General features: G+C 36.4%; 1 protein-coding gene across 4 annotated transcripts in view; it reads right to left on the reverse strand.

Annotated features, from left to right (window-relative positions):
• The window catches only part of Slc38a9 (solute carrier family 38 member 9), a 59,264-nt gene that overhangs the window by 13,721 nt on the left and 25,531 nt on the right, over window positions 1-20,012 (reverse strand). For all 4 annotated transcript variants that reach the window (XM_048368088.1, XM_048368089.1, XM_048368091.1 and 1 more), the window contains 4 exons: window positions 16,222-16,281; window positions 12,080-12,274; window positions 10,643-10,750; window positions 2,645-2,751 (listed from right to left, as the gene is read on the reverse strand). In XM_048368088.1, coding sequence (XP_048224045.1) covers window positions 2,645-2,751; window positions 10,643-10,750; window positions 12,080-12,274; window positions 16,222-16,281 — 470 coding nt within the window. The remainder of the gene's footprint in view (window positions 1-2,644; window positions 2,752-10,642; window positions 10,751-12,079; window positions 12,275-16,221; window positions 16,282-20,012) is intronic.

Genomic DNA, 20,012 nt, shown 5'->3' on the forward strand with positions numbered 1-20,012 from the left:
ATGATTATGATAATAATATAAAACCAATATTTAAGATAAAAAAATCTGATCACATCAGATGCCAGTGCCTCATGCCCATAAATCCTAGATAGTCAGGAGGATAAGATCTGAGGATCTAGCCCGGGCAGGTTATCTCCAATTAACCACCAGAAAGACAGAAGTGGTATTGTGGTTCAAGGGGCAAGGTGCTAGCTTTGAACAAAAAAGCTCAGGGACAGCATCCATGCCCTAAGTTCACACCCTAGGACTGGCAGGCCTGCATACACACATACACAAAACCCATGAGACTTCAATAAAATTTTGTTCTCTATTGTTAGGGAGATCTTGGTGGTAAAGTCTCTTTTATGAAGTACAACCTAATGGAATGGGTTTTCGGGTATTTGGTCTTAAGTTAGCATAAGAAAACAGGTTGCAAATGTTAGGAGAGAAAGTAAAATTTCAGTCTCTGATGTATGTCAAGTCATGTTGAACACTGACAGGTAGGTATCATTAGTTCTGTTGTTATTATTATTAGGCAGTCTGAGCACTTGGACTCAGGGCCTGAGCACTGTCCTTGGCTTCTTTTTGCTCAAGGCTAGCACTCTACCACTTGAGCCACAGTGCCCACTTCCAGCTTTCTGTGTATGTGGTGCTGAGGAATCGAACCCAGGCTAGGCAAGCACTCAACCAGCTACCAATAAGCCATATTCCCAGCCCCTAATGCTGTTTTTATGGTTGAGGAAAATGAAATTTGAGGTAATGTCACACAGTTAAAAAGAGTAGAAAATCTAAATTGAATTACAATTCCATATACAAGCAACATGTCAGATGTATGATCAACAAAGATGAAGGTAGAAGAGATTGCCTTCTATACTTACACTAATTTGAGACCTAACTTCCCTCAACTTATGTCTTTCACATTTACAATGACTTTGCCAAACATTACCTCTACCTCAAAGCCTTCTCAGAATCCTCAGGTACAATGAATCCTTCCTTCCTTTGTATTTCACAAACCATCTTAATAAACTTCTATTAATTGTGACTTTTTTATGTGATAAAAACTGTCCAAGTGAGTTCAAAATCTGCAGACAGGGCAATAGGTAATTAACTTCTTTGCCTAATATTGTAAGGTAGAAGATTAGATAGGTTTTGTTTAGATCTTTCTATAGTTTTACTAATATAGGTAATTTGTAACTTCATTATGGTTGGAAAACATACTTAGCATAATTTCCTTTTAAATTTATTGAGACTTGTTCTGTGACCTATTGCAGTACAGTCATTTAAATAATCCTGTGTTTTTAAGTACAATGTGTTCTGCTGAGGGAAGACTTTCTTTTTCCATTTGTGTGTGTGTGTGTGTGTGTGTGTACGTGAGTGTACGTGTGTATGCTGGTTCTGGGGCTTAAACTCAGGGACTTGGCAATGTTTTGGTAGTTAATTGGAAATCAGAGTCTCACAGACTTCCCTGTCTGGGCTAGTTTTAAACCACGATCCTCAGATCTCAGCCTCTTGAGTAGTTAGACTTACAGGCATGAGCTACCAGTGCCTGGTGATAGAGGACTTACAAATATCAGATCAAGTAGACTGATGGCATTTTTTCATGCTTTCTATATTCTATTTTTGTGTATTTGTAGAGGTGGATTTGTCTATTTTCAGTTTGTCAGTTGTTCATTAATTTTCAAACTCTGTCACTAGGTAATATAGATTTAAGATTATGACTTCTTGCTGAGTTGGTACATAAGGACAATTATGCAATGTTCCTTCTTATCTCTGACAATACTGTTTGTTCTTAGGTGTGCTTTGTCTGATACCAATATAACTGCTCCACTTTTATGTTTGTTGTTTGAATAGAATGTTTCTACTTTATTTTTTTTAATTTTTTTAATTTATTTTTTTTGCCAGTCCTGGGCCTTGGACTGAGGGTCTGAGCACTGTCCCTGGCTTCTTTTTGCTCAAGGCTAGCACTCTGCCACTTGAGCCGCAGCGCCACTTCTGGCCATTTTCTGTATATGTGGTGCTGGGGAATTGAACCCAGGACCTCATATATATGAGGCAAGCACTCTTGCCACTAGGCCATATCCCCAACCCCGTGTTTATACTTTAAAGCACGTATTGTTTTACTTTTTTAAGTGAGACTTATAATTTCTATCTTTTAATAAAGTATTTGGACCATTTGTAAATAAAATTATCTTGTTATTTGTTTGCTTAGTCATGTTTATTCATTGTTCTCATTTCCCCATTTTCTTTTGGATGAGTTGAGTACTTTTAAAAATATAGTTTCATCACCAATATTGGCTTATTAGCTATACTTTCCATTTTTTCAAGTGATTGATTGCTTTATAGCACAGGCTGCAAACAACTGCCATGGATCAAAGCTTACCCATTGTATGTTTCTGTAAATAAATTTTTGTAGACACAGCCACCATTCATTTACTTGTCTATCGTCTATGGCTGTTTTTATGCCATAATAGCAGAGTTGGGTAGTTGTAATAAGACATGTGAACCTGCAAAAGCCTAAATACTTAACTTCTGAACTTTTACCACTGCTCTATTTAAAAATTAAGATGTCAAAACAAACTGAATAATTGTACTCCCACAATATAAAGTGCTTTCATCATTCACAAAGTACAAGATGCAAAGGTTAATTCTGCAGATAATTACTCACATTGTTTTCTTGGTTTTTGTTGTTTCTCAAGAGTGTGATAATGCAATTATGAATAAAGAAAGCAAGAGTAAGCACTCCAGTCAACTGTGGAAATTGAAATCGTAGCTCTAGGAGAAAAGGAGACATAAACCAAAATGTTAAAACTGAAACATAGAAAACAAACAGTAGCCAACAAAAACCAGTTGTTTCTATTTTTTCATGGAAAAAGAATATTAAAATGTCTCTGCAAAGTTCCTCAAGGTCAGTATTCTACTTAGGCAAAGCACTGGCAAGTAGGTTCCTTATGTCAGATATTCCTGTTTGCCATCACACAACCAGTACATGGCAGAGCAGAATTCAAATTTAGAGTCTGTCTGACTCTAAAGTCCTTCACTTTTCTAACATATGCATTTTCCAGAAAAGCACTTCTATAAAAGGAATCATGGGAGGAAAATTAGTCACTTAACATTTTTAAATGGCAAATCAAAAAAACACCGCTTAAAAATAATAGAAATAAATGCCCATTTAATTGGGACTGGTTAAACTAAGACTGTTGAAAGATGGTATACATGTTTAAAAAATTGGCTTATTGGGAAAAACTTCATGCTATTCATATGTCCATGAGTCATATAGTATCTATAATGTGATCTTATTTTTATTTTAAAAAATATGTGCATGTATATAGATAAAAATAAACTATAGGCTCAACATAGACCTACCTTATGACCCAGCCATACCACTCCTAGGCATCTATCCTGAACAACAGTTCTCAGGATATCAAAAAGACATCTGCACATCCATGTTTATCGCTGCACAATTCACAATAGCCAAACTATGGAAACAACCCAGATGCCCCTCTACAGATGAATGGATCCAAAAAATGTGATACCTATACACAATGGAATACTACATAGCGATTAGAAATGATAAAATATTGGTATTCGCAGGGAAATGGTCAGAACTTGAACAAATAATGTTGAGCGAGACAAGCCTAGAACACAGAAAACAAAGGGGCATGATCTCCTTGATTTATGACTGTTAAGGTATTGCGGGGGGTGGGGGTGGGGGTGGGAGAACACCAGAGACCAGGTCTGTGAAACAGAAAACTACATGTCAAATGGTTATTTCCCACAGGTTTGGGTCAGCTACCTTACATTACGTAACTAAAACCAAACAACTACTAAACGTAAAAAGGTCTAAAATAGAACTCTCAGTGGATCACAATAGCTCAAAAGCTATATATGTATGATCATATAAGACAAGGGTAAGCAAACTCTATTGTTGATGTTATGTTTAAAGTTCTAGGTGAATTTCCTTTGGTGTATGCCACGAGGCTACTGTATATGTTTTTGGTACACTGGGTATTGTATATATGCCTACCTGATCTAGGGAAGGGAAAGAAAAAGGAGGGTGTAAGATGTCACAAGAAATGTACACGCTGCCCTATTATGTAACTGTACCCCTTTTGTACAACACCTTGTCAACAAAATTTAATTAATAAATAAAAATTTTAAAAAATAAAATAAAAAGGGCTGGGAATATGGCCTAGTGGCAAGGGTGCTTGCCTCGCATACATGAAGCCCAGAGTTCGATTCCCCAGCACCACATATATAAAAACGGCCAGAAGTGGCACTGTGGCTCAAGTGGCAGAATGCTAGCCTTGAGCAAAAAGAAGCCAGGAACAGTGCTCAGGCCCTGAGTCCAAGCCCAGAAAGAATGGCATTGCCCCATTTGTAAGGAAATGGAAGGACTTGGAAAAAATTATACTAAGTGAAGTGAGCCAGACCCAAAGAAACATGGACTCTATGGTCTCCCTCATTGGGAGTAATTAGTACAGGTTTAGGCAAGTTACAGCAGAGGATCACAAGAGCCCATTCCTTATGAACACATAAGATGATGCTAAGTGAAATGAACTCCATGTTATGGAAACAATTGTTATATCACAGTTGTAATTACTTTCAATGTACCATGTGTATCTGTAGCATCTATTATAGATGATGTTCTTGTATCACCTTCCTGTGGTTGTACCTACACTATCTCTGTAACATTATCTGAGTATATTGGAAACCATGTATACTGGTATTAGAACTAGGAAATTGAAAGGGAATACCAAAATTGAGAGACTCAGGGTAAAAAAAAGAAAAAAACTACAAAAGCAATACTTGCAAAACTGTTTGGTCTAAGTGAATGGAACACCTCATGGGGGGAAAGCAAAAGGGGGTGGGGGGAGGGGGGTATGAGGGACGAGGTAACAAACAGTACAAGTAACGTATCCAATGCCTAATGTATGAAACTGTAACCTCTCTGTACATCAGTTTGATAATAAAAATTTGAAAGAAAAAAAAATAAAATAGGGCTGGGAATATGGCCTAGTGGCAAGAGTGCTTGCTTCATATACATGAAGCCCTGGGTTTGATTCCTCAGCACCACATATATAGAAAATGGCCAGAAGTGGCACTGTGGCTCAAGTGGCAGAGTGCTAGCCTTGAGCAAAAAGAAGCCAGGGACAGTGCTCAGGCCCGGAGTCCAAGGCCCAGGACTGGAAAAAAAATAAATAAATAAAATAAAAAAATAAACTATAGGGATGTTTACAAAAATACGAACAGTGATTAGCCTTGATTGAAAAGATTTAAAGTAACCATTTATGTATGTATGTTAAGTTTTATGCAACAACACACAATTATTTAAAAGAATAACAAAGTGAAACATAGTTTTTTTTTTTTTTTTTTGGCCAGTCCTGGGCCTTGGACTCAGGGCCTGAGCACTGTCCCTGGCTTCTTCCCGCTCAAGGCTAGCACTCTGCCACTTGAGCCACAGCGCCGCTTCTGGCCGTTTTCTGTATATGTGGTGCTGGGGAATTGAACCTAGGGCCTCGTGTATCCAAGGCAGGCACTCTTGCCACTAGGCTATATCCCCAGCCCCGAAACATAGTTTTTAACTGAGACCCTTTGTAATGTGGTTCTTTTCTAATTAAAGAAGGTGATATCACTGTTACTAGCATTCTAACTTGTCAAACTAGAGTGGACATCCTGTTTTTTCAAATTTAACTGACGAAAATGGTTTCTGAGAAAAAATTTTAAACCTGTGATTCTTTAAGCAATGTTATTCAGATAAATTCATATAGGTTTTATTCATATCAAGTGCATAGTTTTTTGCATATTCTGAGTTGTGCAACCAAACCATAGTACTTCATTCTTTTTCTATTGTGAAAAAATATTTTACTGAATGGAATATCACACTTTATGCATTCATCAGTGACAGACATTGGCTATTATGACTAATGCTGCTATGATGTACACATTTTTGTGTGAAAAATATGCCTTTTTTTTTTTTTTTTGGCCAGTCCTGGGCCTGAGCACTGTCCCTGGCTTCTTCCCGCTCAAGGCTAGCACTCTGCCACTTGAGCCACAGCGCCGCTTCTGGCCGTTTTCTGTATATGTGGTGCTGGGGAATCGAACCTAGGGCCTCGGGTATACCGAGGCAGGCACTCTTGCCACTAGGCTATATCCCCAGCCCCAAAATATGCCTTTTTTAAAAAGAACATACCACTTACATTGTGATTATTACATAATAAATTAGATAAGTAGATTTCTTTATAAATTGGTTTTAAAGAGACCCCAACCTCTGATTATTTTCAGACTGCTTCTTCTTTCTTTTTTTTTGTCAGGTGCTAGGGCTTGAACTCTCGGCATACGTGCTGTCCCTGAGCTTCCTTTGTTCCAGGTGAGTACTCAATCACTTGAGCCAGTTTCACTTCCGGCTTTTCTGAGTAGTTTATTGGAGATAAGAGTTGCACAGGATTTCCTGCCCCGGCTGGCTTTGAATCGTTCTCAGATCTTAGCCTCCTGAGTAGCTATGATGACATGTGTGAGCCACTAGGGCCTGGCTAGACTGCTTATCTCCCCCTCTTCCCCCTACTCCTTGTCCTTGGGTTTGAACTCTGGGCCTGGGAGTGGGCCTGGGTGTTGTGCCTGAGCTCTACCACTGGAACCACTGCACCACTTCCAGTTTTCTGGTTAATTACAGGTATGAGTCTCACTGGACTTTCCTGCCCACGCTGGCTTTGAACTGTGATCCTCAGATTTCAGCCTCATTTTTTTTTCTGAATAATTATTTATTTATTGTCAAAGTGATGAACAGCGGGGTTAAAAAAAAAAGGCATGCACCCAGAGCTAAGTCATACCTGCAATTCTAGCTACTCTGGAGGCTGAGAAGGAAATTATATCTGGAGACACTATTAAGTAACAGAGTAAAATACAGTCGATCCCTAACAAAACTTTCAAAGCATGTATGAGAAGAAAAGTACTGTTTCTGGTGACAGAAGAACATGGTATTATATCAAAATGGTAAATCTATCATTCTTGAAAATCAGTGTCTGAAGTTTCTTTGAAATCAGTTGCAAAGCTCTTAACAATTTTTCATTTCAGTAATGCCACACTAATAGTAGTTGTAACTGTATTTTGATTAAAATTGAATAATATTGCAAGGCTTACAAACTAAAACCAATATTCTCTTGCTTTATAACTTCCAGTGAACTTGGTTTCCTATTGATAATTTTTAATTCTTCTATAAGTTGTATTTCAAACTTATATATTCTTTTCTTTTTTTTTTTTTTTGCTGGTCCTGGGGCTTGAACTCTAGGCCTGGGTGCTGTTCCTGAGCTTCTGTTCAAGGCTAGTGATCTATCACTTGAAGCACAGACCCATTTCTAGCTTTTTCTGAGTAGTTTGAGATAGGAGTCTCATAGACTTTTTTGCCTACACTGGCTTTGAAGCGCAATCCTCCTGTAGTGAGAATTATAGGCATGAGCCACTGGTGCCTGGCTTTCTTTTAATTTTCAAAATTTTGACCTAATTCATTGATGGTCCTCAAGAAAGTTTAGTACTTTCATATTATGCCTGTCATATACTTTTCAATTATTTATTCCCCTATTATAGCTGTACTTATAATTTTGATTGTACACAATCAATAGTGTGTTATTTTTTACTACTATTATCTACATAATCCTTAGGATGTATTGAAATTACATTTCCTTTTATATAAAAATACTTTCAATGACTTGTTGTTCTGAGAAAATAGTTTTCTTTTTTGGTTCCCTAATTTTTTAATTCTTCCCCAAACTTTCCAAAAGAATTGCAAAACTCCTCTATACTGGTACAACATATCAGAAATACTTTGCATTTTATTTCTTTTCTTGGGAAAAATCCCTGGGGCAGTCTGTCTACCTACTGTAATCTAGTCTGGCTGCACACTAGGCCAGTTACACAATTGTTTCCTACGATTTCCCTTCACAGCCTCTCTCTTTACTATTGCTTTAGTGGGATTTAGGAGGGAGTAAAATAAACACATTCAACCATTACTTGCTCTGTGACAGAAAGTATTATGGGACTTGGGGATACAACAATAATTCAGAAGTGCAAAAATAAAAAAGAGTATTCCTAAGGTTCTTGGTGTTATCATTTACAGTAAACGGAAATTAAGAATAATACACTAAGATAAGTATTCCTTACCATCTGACTTTTCAATATCTGAATTCAAGAACTAAAAAGATTTGCAAACTTTGAGAAGTCCTTTTTAAAAATCTTAACTTTTGCCACTTTTTGAAACTTAAGAACCAAGTAGATTACAATTTGGTGTTCCTCAATACTTCAGTGCATCAGAATCAGCAATTGAGGTGTCCACGGAAGTATGTCTAATATTAACCATCTTGATATTTGAGAAAACAGAAGGGCATTTCACACAATGGGAACAGTAAAAGCAAAGCTTCTAAGATAAAATCTATAGTACTGAAAATCTCATATAAAAATATACACCAAAAATTCAATCAGAACTATAAATGTATGCCAATTTTCTTCAGGACAGTCAGTAAAGGCTCACTTCTGGCAAAGTTCCCTGACTTTTAATAAGCCTCAACTGAAAAGGATTTACAATATATTTTCATTCTTGGGAATGTTCTCAACTACAATGTATTTAATTTCAGAATCATAAATATAAAAACAAGCCTTTAAAAAGTCCTCAATATTTCCTCTTCATATCCTTTAAAAATTAATGCAAGTGAAAATATGAGCTAATATCTATTTAAACATTTTAAATCTGTTTTCTGAATAAGTATTTGTCCTTTCCCTTCTATTTCTAATGTACTATCATTAAAAGAAACTTTCATCACTAAGACTCTTTATAGGCCACAATAGACTCAATTTAAGAAAATAATGCCCTAGACTATTTTTATCAGTCAGTGAAAGAACTAGCTTAAAATTGTCATTTTCAGTGTCTATTTTTAAATATAATTTTGGGAAGAAGAATGTCTTTCAACTTCTGTTCTTTATCCTGAATCTATAATAACTTTTAAGTCTTTGTGAACTTCTGATGGAAATGAAAAATCAAAGCTAATATAGCCAGATGCTCTAAAGAAAACTAGCCTTAGTAAAATAAGCAACTCCCAGTAAATACTTACTCCATATACCCAGATAACCCAGGAATGTAACAAAGAAAACAAATGGGGTGATAAGAAAGTACAATTAGGGTTGGGAATGTGGCTTAATGGTAGAGTGCTTGCTTACCATGCATGAAGCCCTGTGTTTGATTCCTCAGCACCACATAAATATAAAAAGCGGGAAGTGGAGCTGTGGCTCAGGTGGTAGAGTGCTAGCTTTGAGGGAAAAAAAGAAGAAGAAGAAGATGGGGACAGGCCCTGGGTTCAAGCCCCAGGAATGGCAAAAACCAAAAAGCAACCCCCCCCCTACAATTACCTTTTTTTTTTTAATATATGTGCCAGTCTTGAGTTTGAGCTCAGGGCCTGGGCACTATCTACAAGCTTTTCAGTTAAGGCTAGTTCTCTACCACTTGAGTCACAGCTCCATTTCTTGTGTGTGTGTGTGTGTGTGTGTGTGTGTGTGTGTGTGTGTGTGTGTGTGTGTGTGTGTAACTGGAGATAAAAAGTCTCATGGATTTTCTTGCTTGGGCTGGCTTTGAACCTTAACCATAACCTCCTGATTAGCTAGCATTACAGGCATGAGCCACCTATGCCTGATCACAATTACAAGTTTTGAAAGGTAGCAAATAGTGAGTTGAAATCCTACACTATTAGTGTAGTATAATAGTATATTATGTTATTAATATATACCAATTAGAATACAATATACTGTTCAGTGTTACTGAATAGTGAGTTGGAATCCTATACTGCCTAAAGAGATGGTGATGAGTGGAAAACAAACACTGTTTCTAAACCAACAGAACTGTGCACTATTTTTTCAATTACTAGTTTTTAATACACTGGTGCAACAATCACTTCGATTTTCTGATCTGTCCTCTCATTTGTTTTTTGTTTTGTTTTGTTTTTTTGCCAGTCCTGGGCCTTGGACTCAGGGCCTGAGCACTGTCCCTGGCTTCTTTTTGCTCAAGGCTAGCTAGCACTCTGCCACTTGAGCCACAGTGCCACTTCCGGCCGTTTTCTATATATGTGGTGCTGGGGAATTGAACCCAGGGCTTCATGTATACGAGTCAAGTACTCTTGCCACTAGGCCATATTCCCAGCCCCCTCTCATTTGGTATTACTCATTGCTTCATGGAATTTTTGTCATGCGCCAACAATTCTAAATTTGGGTGAAATTAAAGGAAAAAGGAGGAGCAAAACACTTAATAATCACCATTTTAAGCTAAAAACAGTAATATTATAAAAATATATGTGGAGAGCAATTATTTCAATGAGCAGTATTACCTATATCAACACTCTGTTTTAAGTCTCTGAAATTCTAGTTGCATGTATTTTTAGAAAAGTATAGTGAATAAATACCTGGTCTTTAAAATTGTATAACTTAAATAAATATTAAATGCCAGGTTGAAATGACAATGGTTACTCCTAACTGCAAGGAATCCAAAAAAATCTCAATAGAGTCCCATTTTAAGCATAAAACCATGAACAGAAATGTTCAGGAGAAAAGATACTATTATTTGTTTAGTGTAGCATATATTAATAAAGATTACATTATTATAAGTTATTGATTTATTATAACAACTTACCTGGTACAAAAAATTCTGTTGGTGTAAGCCAATGAAATTCCAAATGAAATCCCAAGCGAATAGCCTTTAAGGTAACAAAAAAAATCAAATAGAGGACAGATACTGTGCCTGTAAGAAAAAAACAAACAGAAACTTCTGTTATATCTTTATGTGTTTTGCATACTATTTTAAAAGTCAAGCTTTGTTCTCATGTTTTCACCAGAGTTTGGATCATTGTTAGCTTTATTGATTATCTTTACTAAAACCTAGCTGGGTTCTAAAGAGTAGAATGAATTATGTGAATTACAAAGAAATAAAACACAAAATTAGTAGTTAGCCAAAGTAGAACTGAATTAAAGTAGCTCCTATATTGCTGAATTTGGTGTAAGATACACGCAAAGAGTCCATCACAAAATTACAAGGTTACGAAAAAGGAAAAAAATACAGAATGACACCAATTTTTACTCTTTTGTATTAGATGGTAAAGACATTCACTAGAGTAAAGAAAGGAAAGTCATGAATCGTTAACATTTAAGGAAGGTGACAGCCAGATTACCTATGAATATTCTGACCTAGTCTGTACATGAGATTTTGATTGGATGGTATTACCTGCTAAATAGAAGGGTTCCAGATTATCTTCCTAAAATATTATATAGTGAGGAAAGTAGACATGCAGATTTTTTTTTTACTAGTGAAGTCTGAGGATTTTTAAAAAATAAAAAAATTTATAAAGTAGTGAGGATTAAACCCATTATCTTGCTCAATCTTTTTTTTTCAAGCACTGTACTAATGAGCTACATTCCAAGGAAGCCTAGAATGTACGTAGAGACTAATGCTTTAAAAAAGTTACAACTGCAGGAAAAAGGGAAAGAGAAAATATCAAGAAAAAAGACAGAAGCAGAATATCTTAAAGGAAGGGGATAATAATCAACTTGATTGGAAGTCTGGTGACTGTTTTGTCCAACTGAGAAAAGCTTTCTATCAGTTTATGTACTTTAGAAAGACTTGTTCCACTGGAAAATCAGCAAGCAAGTCAGGAAACCACAAATGAGCTGTATAAGCTCTACTGTGGGTTTAAAGATTAGCTGATTCAGAAAGGATGAAAACAAGAGGTCAGGGCTTATATAACCACATTTTTCTCTGTGTTTATGGTAGCATATAGTGAATTCTACTCTGTGATAAAGAGACACAGAGAAATATCTTTACCTTCTCGTTTTTCTGAAAAAAACATCCACATTTTGGGTTTGCATCTCTTGGTTCCTTATAATAAGTAATCCTCTGTGCTAATCGATTCAGAAAACAAACAAACAAACAAAAAACAGACTACATGGATAAACACAGAAAATATAGATTAAACAGGCCTGGAAGGCAACTTTTTCCCTAGTTAAATAATATTTTCAGAGAATTTACCATGTGTTCTATGACACAGAGGTTCCACAATTTAGTCTCATGTCTTACCTAGGATATTAAATTTTGAAAAAAACGATGGTGATTTAAAGTTGAGCAGTGGCAGGAGGAGCCCTATAAGGTAAAAAGGTACTGTCCTGGACTTATTCCACCACTTTTCAAACTGTTCAACTTCAGTGTCATTGGTAAAGAAAATCAGGGAGCTGTTGTCAGGATGGCCACCACTCCCAGCATTTGGACAAATCACTGCAATGATAAAGCATTATATTAGAGAAGATTACAAAATCCAAAAACTACTGTCTCCTTTCTGGAAAAAAATAAAGGAGGTTATATTTAGGCACATTAGGACTCCACCTAAAAATAAACAATAAGAGCTGAGGCAATCTCAAAAGAATTTGGAAGTATATCCTTAACCTCTACTGGAAACTATAAAAATATCCTATCAAACATTTCTTGGCCCCAGTACTGAAGAGAAAATATGGAACTATAAGGCATTTAGTCTTATTTATACAATAATGTAAGAAATATCATTCAGGGCATTGCTGTACCAACAACTCATACAAAGACTAAACTTTTAAAATAACAAACAAAACTAATGACTGGAATAAAAAGAGTGGAAACAGTTGTCATGATACCAGCAAAACTCAGCAAAAAAAAAAAAAAAAAATTCATTAAAAGTTGGGAACTGTGAATTTTAGCAGTAACAGTCCAAAACAGTTCTGGAAGTCTATCAATGCCATCCGATACACACCTAAGAGTATTCAGATAACTTGGGACACAGATCTATAGATAATAATTTTTCTTATACTTTGTTTCTAATTTCACAATAGAGCTTTTGCTAGAAGGCAGGGGATTTTGTTTTTGTTTTAGTCCTGGTGCTGGTGCTTGAACATAGGGGCTTGAACTTTTGCTCAGCTTTTCTGAGTAAGGGATAGCATTCTACCTCTTGAACTCTAACTCCAGTCTAGCATTCTTCTAGTTAATTGAAAATAAGCATCTGACTTTTTTCCTAGCTTTGAACTTTGATCCTCAGCTCTCATTCTCCTAAGCAGCTAGGAGTCACTTTCTATAAAGAACACTCCCTTTCCCATATCAGAGATTAAATGTAGGGCTTTTAGCTTGTAGGCAAGCACTCTACTATGTGAGCCACACCTCTAGACCTTTTACTTTACTTTTTAATTCTGTTTCTAAGATAAGGTCTCAACAACGTTGCTCAGGCTGGCCTTGAAAATGAGATCCTTGTTCCTTTACCTCCCAAGGAGTTGGGGAATATAAGTGTATACGATATACTTAGCTTATAAAAATCTTTTTAAAAAATAAAAACAATAAAAATTTACTTTGTTTGGAAGAACTCTTAATCCTAGTTTAAAAATACATTAAGCAGGGGCTGGGGATATGGCCTAGTGGCAAGGGTGCTTGTCTCTAATACATGAAGCCTTGGGTTCGATTCCCCAGCACCACATATACAGAAAACTGCCAGAAGTGGTGCTGTGGCTCAAGTGGCAGAGTGCTAGCCTTGAGCAAAAAGAAGTCAGGGACAGTGCTCAGGCCCTGAGTCCAAGGCCCAGGACTGGCAAAAAACAAACAAACAAACAAAAATACATTAAGCAAACACCAAACTCATCACTTTCCAAAGTGAAAAGAATACTTATTAATTGTACTTTGAATTTTATCTACACACACACACACACACACACACACACACACACACACACACACACACTCTCTCGTTTAATTTTTTTTTTTGGGCCAGTCCTGGGGCTTGGACTCAGGGCCTGAGCACTGACTGTTCTTGGCTTCTTTTTTGCTCAAGGCTAGCACTTTGCCACTTGAGCCACAGTGCCACTTCTGGCCTTTTCTATATATGTGGTGCTGAAGGATTGAATGCAGGGCTTCATGTATACAAGGCAAGCACTCTTGCCACTAGGCCATATTCCCAGCCCTATCCATATATTTATGACACAAATCCTAAGATTTCATTTTCTTTATCATACTCTCAGTACTTTTTTATTCTGATAGAATTTTGTTGCAGACTATGGAAAACAAACTGCCTGAATAATGAATCTTGACTCTGCCTCTTTACATCTGTTCTTGGGCAAGTTAACATCTCTGTGCCTTGGATTCCTCATTTACAAAGTGAAGCTAACAATACCATCTTTTAGGGCTGCTGTAAAACACTTAGAACAATGCCTGCACATAGTAAGTAGTTCATAAACGTTAGCTGTATTTTTTTTAGCACTAATCAAGTTGTATTGTTTCATAATACTCTTATTTACCACACTGTTCAAACTGAATATTGAAAGAGACATCAAGAAGTGCAGTGCTGGGTGCCAGTGGCTCACACTTGTAATCCTAGCGACTCAGGAGCCTGAGATCTGAGGATTGTGGTTCAAAGCCAGTCAGGGCAGGAAAGTCTGTGATGCTCTTATGTCCAAGTAAGCACCAGAAAACCAAAAGTGGTGCTGTGGCTCAAGTGGTAGAGCACTAACCTTGAACTGAAGGGCTCAGGGACAGCACCAGACCCAAAGTTCAAGCCCCATGACTGACCAAAAAAAGAAGTGGTGGTAACAATATATGTAAATTGACTTTGCTGATAGTGCTCTCCAAACTGTCAATGTAACTGTGATATTTGTGACTTTACTACCCACAGAAGAACACTATGAGATACTAATAAAGTATAGTTTCATTAACATTCATCAAAATAGCTACACAGCAAAATCACTTTCTCTTTGAAAATGCTGGGGTGAAGGACAGATTTGTATAGTAACTAGAAGGTCTCTATGTATCCATAGAAGGCTGGTTCTTCACTCACTTATTTTCTAAGGCTAACAAATGACAGGTTACTCAGGTTTAATTAAGGAGCAAAGTTTGACACTGAATAGCAAACATTGCAATGTATGCAATAGGAGGGACTATTGTCTTTTCACTATTATATTCCCCAGTGCCTAAAACAGTTCCTAACACATAATGGGCTTAATAAACACAAAAGTTTTAGATGATGTTTAAGGTTAACAGATAATTGTTAACAATGTTATACTAGCAGTAATGCTCAGTTTTCTTATTACTTCTACACTGAATTAAACCCCCAAGGGTTTTTGTTTTTTTTCTTTTTGCTTTGTTTTGCTTTTGTTTTTGGTTCTAGGGATGGACCCAGTGCCTCATATATGCTAAGCAGGTGATCTACTACTAACCTAAACCTAAACACTGTGTATGTTTGTATGTGTGCATGCGTGTGTTCTGGGATTTGAACTCGGGTTTATGCTTGCTAGGTAGGTGCTCTATCACTTGAGCCATGTCCCCTGCCCTTTCTGCATTGGTTATATTTAATATATGTCTCACGTTTTGCTCCAGCTATCTTGGACTGCTTCCTAATATGTACCTAGTATGATAGACGTGAACCATTAGGACTAGTTTTTTTTTTTCTAAAATGAGTTCTTCCAGGCAGGGCTGGCCTGAAACTGCTATCTTCCCTAACTCAGCTTCCTGCATGGCTGGGAAGACAGGCATGTATGTTAACCTGCACACAGCTATTGATTAGCATGGGTCTCATGAACTTTTTGCTCAGGCTGGCCTTCAATCACAACTCTCTTATCTCTGATTCTTGAACAGCTAGGATTGTAGGCATGAAGCACCAGTGCCTAGATTAGTACTTTTAATAAATGAATTACAACTTTATTAAAGAATTAGGCTATTTTGGAAAAAAACCTCAATCTATTTTTCCATATTTATTCATTATCTTCTGCCCTATTATCAGGAAATTATTTTATATGTTGCAAATTTGTGTAGCCTATATATTAGTCATTAAAATAATATACATCTAAACTAAACAGACAAACTGAGATGTATGCTCTGGACATCTGATACAATTAAAAGTGATAAAAGCCCTTGAAAATACTGATTATTCACAGGTAAATATGGATGTTTTGGATATATCTGTGGATTGTATAATATAGATTGAAATGACTGGAAGTGAAGTTTTCAGATTGGGGATATTTGCATAGGCTTTACTACTTGTAAGTGTACACCCTTAGCCTGGTTTTGTTTTTGTTTTGCTTTTGTCAGCGCTGGGACTTAAACTCAGGAACCTGTGCTAGCTAAGCAAGCGATCTACCACTTGAGCCATGCTTCCAGCCTTAAAACATTATTGGAGAAAGATGGCAAATAAGGAAACAAAAAAACTCCAAACTACTTACCAGGATTGCTATTATTGGTTCTTGGTATACTGTTTGTGTCATTAATGTGATGAATAAAATCTAAAAATTAAAAATAAAGTTTAATAATGAATAAAAGATGATAGATTATATTACTGTCAGCCTTTTAGAGATATTTTTAAAAAATATATAATATCATCTAATACACTGAACCAAAACTTTTTCATCCTTAATGCAGCTTCACCTTTTACAGTTTTTTTCACTTATAGGAATAATAATGTCATTGTTCAGTTTCACTGAAGTTATAGTTTACATGATGGAACATTTTAAAAAATCTACTCTAATAGTAATTAAGAGGACTGAAATAAAGATTATATATATATATTCTTTTTCCTATACTACATTAATTTACGTACATTCATTTACATTTCATATAAAGTTCTCAAGTACGCAAAAATGAAAAACCCTTATCTATACACAGTTAACTTACTTGGAAAATTATCAAAAAAGGTTAACAAAGTACTGTATATAATTTTATATAAATTTGGAAATTTACTAAAAGGGTTTACAAAGTACTACATGTACTTTTATATATTGAAAGCTGTGTAGCAATTATAAAGAACCAGATTAAAGTAAGTAGCAAAGAAAAAAGCATATGCAGATTCCTAAACATTCATATTTTATAGTGATTATAAGAATGGATAACAATGTACTTTCATATAACCCTGCCACCAAAACAAACAAGATACTCATGTCCTTCACCTCTCATGAGCAAAGACTGTGCTATCTTGCTAACCTGTAGGGATTATTCTTTATGGAATTTTAATGCTTTGGGGGAAGAGGGCTGCACTGGGGACTGAACTCAGGGTTTCATGTTTGTAAGGCAGCTGCTCTACCACTTGAGCCATGCCTCCAGCCTCTTTTTTTTTTTTTTTTTTGGCCAGTCCTGGGCCTTGGACTCAGGGCCTGAGCACTGTCCCTGGCTTCTTCCCGCTCAAGGCTAGCACTCTGCCACTTGAGCCACAGCGCCGCTCTGGCCGTTTTCTGTATATGTGGTGCTGGGGATTCGAACCTAGGGCCTCGTGTATCCGAGGCAGGCACTCTTGCCACTAGGCTATATCCCCAGCCCTCCAGCCTCTTTTTGCACTGGCTATTTTGAGATATATTTTCTTGCTTTATGCCTGGGTGAGCCTGAGCTGTAATTCTCCTATTTGTTTTTTCCATGTCATTGGAGATGATAGACATGTACCACTGGACATTGTGCTTCCCACCCAGCTAGGGTGAAGGAATCTTGCCAACTACTTTTTCCCCAGGCCTTCCTTAAAACTGTGATTTCCCCATCTGTCTCCTAAGTACCAAGAATGGCACACATGAGCCACCACACGAGGCCCCTGTGGAATACTGTGCCCACCCATTGTGCTGAGATAACAAGCACATGCCACTATACCCCAGATATTAGTTAAAAAAATCTCTCATAAGAAAGAGCTAAAAATCTTTTATGCCTATTCTGGAATTGAATCACAATTCCATTTTGCCTCACAAGTAGCTAAGATTACAAGTTTGAACCATTGTGCTCAGTATGACATTAACCTTTTATAACTGTAGTGACCATTACTTGAAAATATTTGCTACAAAACCTAAATGAGATGATAAAAGGAATGGGGTTAAGTTTTAAGGTGACAAAAGTTAAATACATGACTTCCACATTTTAATTGTATCATATATTTCTCAAACTAGGAAAAAAGCATCAGTATAATGTTCTGACCTTTTATAAAAATTTCCAAGTGTTATTCAGGATTTTACATTACATTACAAGTGATGAAACATCATAATTTCTTCATGCCAAGCAGTTATATAAGACTAGTATTTTATATCATCAAATGCACTGAGTTGAAGAGTGTCTTTCATCAAATGAAAATCTACCAACAGAAATCTTAGAATATGACTATATTTGGAAAAAGAGACTTTGTAAATTAAATCAAATTAATATGAGCTCATACTGGATTAGATGGGCCCACAAGCTGGTGTCCTTATAGAAAGAATAATATCTTCAAATGGTTGTGTGTTTGGACACACACAAAAGGAAAACAGTCATGTGAAAATGAAGGGAGAAATTGGAATACAGCTATTTGCCAAGGAATGCCAAGGATTCACAACTAATTAAGTAAAAGAAAAGTTATCCTTAAAGCCTTCAGAAGGAGCAGAGCCCTTATGACATTTTGATTTGACCTTACACTCTCCATAATTATGAAAGAAAAAAACATGTTGTTTTAAGCCACTAGGTTATAGTAATAGTAATTTGTTATAACACCATAGGAGAACAGCATGAGATATAAGCTAATATCTCTTATGAAAAGAGACAACTGTTCTCAATTAGCTCCTATGTTTCCAAAAAGCAAATGCAATCTAGCCAGGAATTAAAAAATAAATTATTTACCATAAATACTAAAAGAATCTGTTTATCCTAAAACACAGGAATGGTTTAAATATGACAAATATGTCCCTTTAATTCAGCATGTTAATAATTTAAAGAGAAAAGAATGATCTCAAGAGATTTAGATGAAGTGCCTGATAAAATTCAGGCACTTAATAAAATGCTTAACAAAGAATATGCAGAAATATTTTAAATTACTAAAGGGTGCTAGATGAAGTGGCTTTTGCCTATAATCTCAGCTAGTTGGAGGCAGAGATTGAAAGAATTAACTGAGGTCAGTGTATGCAAAAAATACAGCCCCACTCCCCCCCACCGCACTTCAACCAACAGATGAGCATGGTGGCATGCATCCGTCATTCCTGTTATGTGGGAAGTATGAATAGGAGGAGTGTGGTCCAAACCAACCTGTCCAAAAACATGAAACCCTATCAGCAAAAATGACTAAAGCAAAAAGGGCTGGGAACAGGACTCAAGTAGCAGAGCACTTTGTATAGTGTGAGGCATTGAGTTCAAACATCAGTACCACCACACCGACAAAATACAATTACAATAGAAACATTTCCTCAGCAACAATAAAAAACTGTGGACTATCATTGCTTCTGTGCAACTTCATATAAAAATGATATACCAGTCCACATATATACATATGTATGTATGCATGTATCTGCTTTCATTTGGATATATATATGTGTGTGTGTGTATATCTACAGAAATGTAATGTACATGCAAATCATTTAAAAATAACTAGGCAGGAAGCGGTCTTTTTTATTCACAATCTAAATCTTTTGCAGTGCATCACAAAATTAGAATCAACAGGAATTCAGAAAGCTTCAAATTTAACTTCAAAACAGACATTTAGAACTTAATTAGGTATGTATTTAGTACTAACCAATAATTTGAAGAAATAATGAAAATACTGTTTCTGGACAGACAAAAATATCTGTTTCTTGATGATAGTGTGGTATGTATACGCACATCCATTTGTCAAAAAGGTCTGACAAAAGATACTTGCTTCCCCCCCCCCCCCGCCTTTTTCTTCTTTGGCAAAAATACCTCTTTTTCTCTCTCTCTTTTCATTTTTCCAATACTGAGGATTCAACCCAGGGCCTTGAGCATGCTAGGCAAGGTCTGTATCACTTGATCCATATCCTAGCCCTTTAGTTTGTATCTTGCTTTTGAGATAGGCTCTTGCTAACTTTGCTTGACTGTCCCTGGGCCCATGATCCTCTTGCTCAGCCTCCCAAATAGGAGTACATGCATGAATCAACACATACAGCAGATTTGTCTAGTTTTGTGAGTAAGTTTTATCTAAGAAAGAAAACTATACATGTAATAATATAACATAGATGACAATTTTTCAATGAAGGTGAAATTGCTTCCAAGAGGGAGAAAATTTATT

The sequence above is a fragment of the Perognathus longimembris genome, chromosome 19 (assembly GCF_023159225.1).
Source record: "Perognathus longimembris pacificus isolate PPM17 chromosome 19, ASM2315922v1, whole genome shotgun sequence".
Lineage (NCBI taxonomy): Eukaryota > Metazoa > Chordata > Mammalia > Rodentia > Heteromyidae > Perognathus > Perognathus longimembris.